The sequence below is a fragment of the Petaurus breviceps genome, unplaced genomic scaffold (assembly GCF_028583685.1).
Source record: "Petaurus breviceps papuanus isolate PSGF00001 unplaced genomic scaffold, PetGlider_PUasm1.0 90594, whole genome shotgun sequence".
NCBI lineage: Eukaryota > Metazoa > Chordata > Mammalia > Diprotodontia > Petauridae > Petaurus > Petaurus breviceps.
The window spans coordinates 941,814-949,516 of record NW_027187281.1 but is presented as its reverse complement, the minus strand read 5'-3'; the positions used below and the strand labels follow the sequence as shown (position 1 = coordinate 949,516).

The window sequence follows — 7,703 nt, the reverse complement described above, 5'->3', positions numbered from 1 at the left end:
ACACACACACACACACACACACACACACACACACACACACACACACATATACATCTCAGAGGGCCGGATTCCACAGCTTCTGAGGTCTCCACCTCTCTGTAGATGATCCTTCCATCCTAAATGACTTGCTCAAAGTAGAGTGAGATTCAAACCCGGGGTCTCGGTTCTCTTTTCACTATATCATGTGGCTTCTCTTTTAAAGATTATTGTATCTCAAGTCTCCTCCTCTTCAGTGCTTTCAGCTGTTCCTGACCCCCACTACCCTCTAAACAAGCCCCAAATTGTCAGCGACCTTCCAGAACTGAATACAGTATTCCAACTTCTTTTGATTGGTCTGACCAAGGCAGGGTCATTTGGAGTCCAATCTGATAAACAGGGTGGGTAATGAAGCTGAGCAATGCAATTTAGAGGAACAGGAACTTCTTTCCAACAAGATGCAACCCTAAAATAAACAAGGCCTATTTTTCTGCTGTAGCTTGCAAACTGGCCCTGAAGATAATAAAATCCTCACATCTATTATTATTGGCTTTATAAATATATACAATAAATATATAACATGATATATTATACATATTATAAAATACATAATATATAAATATATATTTGTCACATAATTATACAGAATTAATGTAAACTTATAGCCTTGCTCTATAAAGTCCAGTTTAATTCCACAAAGTAGACAGTCTCTCGAGTGGAGAACCTGCACCCCCTAGGTCAAGTGTGGCCCTTTGACTATTCAGTTCCCCACCCTGTACTCTGGGTATTGAGGTCACAGGAGAATGGATTTAGACTTCAGACATCATCTTGTCCAGTTTTATAAATGAGGCCACGAAAGCTGAGATGGGTTAAGTGACTTGCCAAACATCCCATAAATAGTAGATTCATAATTTAAACCCAGATTTTCTGACTCCAAACCCATTGCTACTAAACCTTGCCATCTCTCATTATTTTACCCAATATGCAGGTATGAAAAAGGAGGCCCAGAGAGATTTAGTGGCTTGCCAAAGTAAACAGTCAAATGAATGGCAAAGTTGGGCCTTAAACCCAGGTCTTGTGATGCTAAATTCAGTGCTTTTCACACAACACAATGATTCTCTCATAACACTTATCTGGATACATGAGCTACAATATAGTTTTTGTTTTTTAATTTAGGGAATAGCATATAGTTTTAAAAAAATCTGTCAGATGACAAAGTCACACCCAATATATAATAGCTTTCCTTCTAAAGTATAAGAATGGCAAACCTTGAGTAAAATTCATCTCTTGGCTTACCGCTGTCACACATTACTTAAAAAGCCCTCTGAGCACATTTTTTGACAACCAAGACACTGGAAACAATACCGTACTTAAAATCTCTGAGCTAGAAAAATCTTGGAAATTATTTGGCCGACGCCTTTTATTTTGGCCGAACTCTTTCATTTTACAGGTAAGAAAAACAAGGCCCAAAGGAACAGCCTCACCAAAGGTTGCAAAGTGAAATTCGTGGCAGGACCTGATGGGGTCCCAGAGGTTCAGAGACCCCCCCCCAAAAAAAAACCAGGGTACGAGATAGGGTAATCTGACATGAATTCAAGGAGCTACACTTTAAAGCGGACAAGAGTTCTTAGGGAACCTGGGACCTAAAAGGGGTACATGTAAAGTTTATATAAGATATTCAATAGTAGAGTATGTGCCAAATATGCTAACTAGGAGATTCAGGACAGCATTAGGGAGTGGTCAGTTCTTAAAGGAACATGCACTTTTAGTATCTACTGTGCATTTTACCCAGAGTTCACGGGAAAAAGCCCAAGATGGGGACTACATGGAGGTATGGTTTTCACTAAGTCAGGGCTGACTGAGAAATGCCCAGGCTGCCATCCATCAATTTCTTGTTAGACAACATAGATGTAGGGAGTATACATGTCTAAAGGCTAGAATTGGGAGGGTAGTTAGAAGCACACATTTTTGAAAAGGGACAGGGTCAAAGTAGAGAATAGAACAAGTGGGGGGTGGGATGGGATGGAGGGAAATACAGTCAAGTCTTTCAAAATATATCCACTATGGAAATGTTTTGCATAGCTACACATGTACAACCTATGCTGAATTGCTTATCTTCCCAGTAAGGGTGGGTGACTAGGGAGGAAGGGAAAGAATCTGGAATTCAGAGTTTTAAAATCAAATGTTTAAAAAAAAAAAATATATATATATATATATATATTAATAGTATTGTTTTTTTTACATGCAACTGGGAAATAAGATATACAGGCACAGGAGATCTATCTTGCCCTAATGGAAAGTGGGGGTGGGGGGGAGGGATGGGGGAGGCTATAGGAAAGAGCAGATTGGGGGACAGGGTATATACAGTGGGATCGATGTTTTGGGGTGGTGGGTGGGGGAAAGATGGGGAGAAAATTTGTAACTCAATCTTGCGTAAATGAATGTTGTAAACTAAAAATAAACATAAAATGTAATTTGAAAAAAAAAAAAAGACTAGGATATACATAATGAGGAATCCCAGATGCCTATAGGGTAGAGAGTTAGTAATACTCCAGTGGGTACTGAATATCTGGTGTTTTTTTTTTTTTTTGGAGAGCAACTGGGGTTAAGTGAATTGCCCAAGGTCACATGGCTAGTAAGTGTCTGAGGCCGGTTTTGAACTCAGGTCCTCCTGATTCCAGGGCCAGTGCTCTATTGACTACATCATCTAGCCACCCCTGGTATTGAATACCTTTATGAGCTAATGCAAAGCCAGTTCAAACTAATCATTCCTCCAGGTATGGTTTGTTACTATACCAGAGAGAGGGGTAAGTTTTTTGCTGGGGTCCATTCATGAGTAATTGTTAGGCGTGCTGGCCTTGGGCCGGGAAGAAACTGCCAGGGAATAGTGTTTTGAGGCTAAGGAAAAATGTGATCTTGAAATTGGGTCTAAGTACAGGCACCCAAGCACCCCATCAAACCCAAATTGTCTCCTAAACAGTGTTCTTTCCTTTCTTGCCGTGCTATGCAGCTGCTCTGCCAGTCAGCAATATTTGGTTAAGCAGTTTGCAACCTTAAGAGGGAACAGGTGCCATACAAATATAAGCTCTTTTACTTAGCAGGCATTTAATATTAATATTCACACTTCAACACTTTTGGCTCAGCGCTTCTAAGACTGCTCAATAAGCTTTTAGATTATTGACTCAGTAGGCCTCTGAGGCCAAGGGCGAGCCAGACTAGTAGTGAAAATAAATGTAGTTCATGGGTGTGAAAAAACTTTGAAAGGAAAAAAGATAATTTAGTGCAGAAAACATTCAGGTGATTTACTAATCCCACCTGTAGCACAGGAAAGTATTTATTAAACCACAGAATGGTGAAGGCGAAAGGGGCCTTTGAGATCACAGGCCAACCTTATGTTCTGGAAGATGGGGAAACTGAGGCAAAACAAAAGGAAGCCTGTTGCCCAAGATCATACAGAGTTTTAATTAGGAGAACCAAAATTGGAATCAAGTGCCCTTTCTAACACACCAAATTCAATGCCTGGCATATAGTAAGTGCCGATATAAATATTATGTGATGACCTTGGTCAACTACTTTCAAATCTAAAAGTACACAATATGGTTGATGATTTCAAAATTTGAACCGAGGGCCCTTTCCAATCCACCACAAATTAAGTGACTGGCATACATCAAGTGCTAAATAAATATTAATTATCATTATTTTGGGGTTCTTATTGAATGAGATTGGCTAACCATTTTCATACCCAGAAACACATAGCAGGGATGATTTCAAAATTTGAACCCAGGTCTCTTTCCAATTCACCAAAAAAAGTGCTTTACAAACGTTAATTATTACTTTAAGTTATGAGTCTGGCTGTTTTCATATACAGAAGCTGGCATAAATATAAATTTATTACTATTAAAGGCCCTTTCCAATCCACCACAAAATTAAGTGCCTAGCACATTGCAAGCACTATATAAATGTTGACTGATATTATTATCATAATGGAGAAGCTTGGCCAACTGTTTTCACAACCAAAAACACACAAACCCAGGAGGTGAAAAAACAACACGGATACTACGGGATGACTTCCCCTCTGCTCCAGATGTCCAATTGTGAAGGATGGTTAATAAGGCAGGAAAAGGAGGAGCAGCCAGGACAGGATGCCCTCTTCCTCCAGCAGCATCTCCCAGCACAAACACACATGCACATGCACACACGTATCTATGCACAAACACATGCACGCACAGACACACGCTTTCCCTGTGCGTCTTCACTTGTAGGGACCACTCTTCCTCCAGGATGCTTTTGCAATGAAAAGAAAACAAAAGTTGCCCCTGCCTTCCTTGCCTACTGTGGCTTAACCTCAGTACCCCACTTGACATCAGCGCTGCCCCTCGGCCCTGGCAGCCCAGCCTTGGCTCCGGGGCAGACGTCGGGGCTGCCCCTCCCGTCCAGCAGCGTACTACCCAGGGCTAGGAGGAGGCGGAAAGTGGGGCGGGGAAGAAGAGGACCTACTTTTAAGTAGACGGGGAAGTTCAATTCTTGATGCAGCGGGGCCAGGATCGTCTGCTCCACCTGGATAAGCTGCGCAGTGGTCTGGACGACGCGGGCCAGCACGGTGCGCACCACCGCTCGGGCCAGAGAGCACTGACTCGGGTCCCAGGGCTGGGGGACGGCGTTCCCTTCCTCTCCCGGCTTCTCCTCCGCGGGCCCCTCGCCCTTCTCCGGCTGCTCTGGGGGGCCGGCCTGCTCCGTGGCTACGGACACATCCTCGAGGGTAGGCTGGCCCAGGTCCCGGTCCCTCTGCTCCTGCAAGACCCGAAGGGTCTGCAGGGCCACAATCTGGTGATTGATAGCGGCCTGGAGGGACAGAGAGTAAGCCATGGCTGCCCGGGTTTTTCCGCCCTACTCCTCACGCAGGTGGGGCTAGAGTGGCGGAGGGATTGATTAAGGTCAACGAGGTCACATTTTCCGCCGGTTTCCTTCCTCTCGCTTTTCCGGGCACTCCCAAGTGCGCTACTTTTCTCCCTGCCTGGGGCCCCGCCCCCCTCCACCTGCGATCAATGACTTGTTGGTTTCAACTCCACGCAGACCTAAAAGCCCCTGCAAGGGAAAGCTTTTCTTCCCTCCCCTTTCTTTAAGAAATAGGTGTGCCCCCTTTGTTATTTGTGCGCGTCTTTGGAGAAGGGAAAAGAAAAGAAAAGCTTCTCCTTTGGGGAGAATTCTTAAAGCCCTGTAGAGTATAAAATAGAGCGCAAAGCGCCGAAGGGAAACTCTGAGAAGCGTTTCTAGAAATAAAAACCAATATAAGCTATCATTTCTCTACTAGCTACAGAGGCTTTTTTTTTTATTTTGGCGGGAATTATTTGCAGTAATGCAACATTGCTGCAACTTGTTTGCTTGTTTCCAATAGATGGGCTTTCAATCGTTTTTCTCTTGGGTGTTTCATGCTCCATTTGCAACTGAAAGCCAGATTTCGCTTTAGTGCAAATCCGGAGGTTAAGGAAAGACTAGGTTTGAGGAAGAAAGAAATTGGAAATCTAAAAGGGGAAAGAGCGCACCTGAACTAACTAGAAGAAGCTTTCCTGGCACCACAGAGTAAGCCAGAGGAACCTATATGTTTTTGTAAGAAGCTCCCGGAGGACTTAAGACAGCAATATTTGATGCTAAATCCATTTCAATGCTGCGAACCCGTGGGCAGCTGTACAAATATTTGCTGTTTTTAATTAAATCTAACATTGCTACTTCCTTGATTTAAGTTAGGTCAAAGGACCGGCAATTTTATGCTTTGGTAGATGAAGGAAACCAGTGGTGTGTATTGGTGCTTAAGAAAGATGATAGAAAGTAAGAAACACTTGGAGGAAATAGACGTCAAGCCCCAACTCGCGGCATATCTTTCCCTTTCTTCCTGGTTCCCTGTTTTTTTTTTTCCCCCAGCAGCTTAAGTGTTCAATTTAGAAAAGGACCTTAATGGTCTTTGCTTGGAATAATTTTATCTAAACTTGCAGCTTGCTCCCAAATTAAATTTTAAGGCATGTTTTTCATGTTCTTTGAAAAGGCCAAGACCGTTTCTTTGATCAGGGTTGTCGGCTCACATTACCATTTTAATCACATCACTGCAAAAGTCCCTTCTTGTTCAGAATTAGGCTGGACAGATTCCGATTTGCTGACTGTGATTACAGGGCAGTTATCTTTCATGGGATCTGTATTTGCAAAGCCACAATTTTGTCTATGGCACATCCCAAGGTCCAGATTGTGCATGTAGTAGTTTTCAGAGGAGTAGCACAAAATGTTTCAAAGTAGCTAATTAATCCCTACAATTACAACCACGTGTGTAGTTTACAATCCCCCTCCAGGCACAGCAAAGCTGGAGTAAAAAAAAAAAAATGGGATGAGCAGATTTAAGGCTTCATGCAAGGTAAAATTTTCTTTAAAAAAAAAAATAGAAAAAAAATTAAAACGTGAACAGGAAACACTTGGAAGGTTTCTAGCTGAGGCCTTGTGACTTCTTGTAGATGTTCATAGTTTGGTGTTAGTTGGACTAGATGACCCTTGAGGTCGTTTCCAGCCCTCAGCTTATTTAAGTAAAGGAGGAAAAACTGAAAAAGTCTCTTTTTCCATTAGGAAAGATAACTGGCCTTTGGGAAAAAGAGTGATCTCAAATGGAATCTGAAGACAGCTGTGAGCAGAAAAGGCCCAGATTAATGAGTGTAATCAATCTAGTGAAACTGCCATTTAATATGGGGGAAGCAGCTGTGAAGAGGTTACCCACTAAGAGGGTTAGGGTTGCTCTGGAGACCCCAAAAAAACCAACCCACCAGGTCCCACCAAATGAATTTGACTTGAGTTTTCTCAGCCAAAAAAAAGTAAAATTTATTAAAAGTTCCCTTGCATTAGACACAGAGTAAGTCTGTACTAGAAAATTCTATGGCGCTTTCCCTCTTCTATGGCATTCTTGGCGCTCTCACTCTTCTATGGTGCTCTCACCCCACATGGTGTGAGGTGGAGTCTTATATACAGAAGGTTGTGGGAGGAATCGTAGTCCAGAGCAGCAGCCCAGGGAGGGTCTTCAGGAGGAGTTAATAAGGTCAATGAGTGATTAAGGGTGGGAAGTAGCTGGAGACTACAGACTATGGTGGGCTAGGCCAGTTCAAGGGTGGGAAGTCCAGAAACAGACCTGCCTCATCAAATGGGATGATTCAATCAAGAGTCCAAGGGAGGTTCCCAGAGCCTGTACCTCAAGGACTCAAGGGGAGTTTGAGGGGGCTCCCAGAGCCCATACCTCATCAGCTGTGGGACATCAAGTGTGCCTGAATCACATACTAGCTGAGTAATCTTGGCAAATCAATTACTCTCTATGATTCTTAGTTTTCTCATCTGGAGTGGGGAGAAGGGGTGATAATTATTCTGCTATCTCTGTAGCCAGATTGTTATAAGGATAGCCCCTTGTGAATGAGGCTGGGCTGTTGACCTCCAGCCACAAACTTTCTAGCTCACTGAACTAAAGTGCCAGGGTCAGCTGCTCACCAGAAGAAAGCACAGATGGGCAGATGAGTGTGTCCCAAGAAAAAGAAGATGTTAATGAGGTAACAGCCCAGTGGGCCATGTTCTAAAAGCTTCCAGACTGCTGCTTCTAGAATTACCCTTCTCTGTACTCCCGTATCACCCCCTGGTAGAGCAAAAATGGCTACAGATTACTCTCTGTGGGCTATCCCACTAATTTCTAGGGTCTAGTTTCCTGGCAT

The 7,703-nt window shown here is 43.2% G+C and overlaps 1 protein-coding gene across 1 annotated transcript in view; it reads right to left on the bottom strand.

The window, feature by feature from the left end:
- DLEU7 (deleted in lymphocytic leukemia 7) overlaps positions 1-5,237 on the bottom strand; it is a 28,714-nt gene extending 23,477 nt beyond the window's left edge. The window contains exon 1 of the mRNA XM_069063597.1: positions 4,474-5,237. Coding sequence (XP_068919698.1) covers positions 4,474-4,842 — 369 coding nt within the window. The 5' untranslated portion in view covers positions 4,843-5,237. The remainder of the gene's footprint in view (positions 1-4,473) is intronic.
- Positions 5,238-7,703: the final 2,466 nt, after the last annotated feature.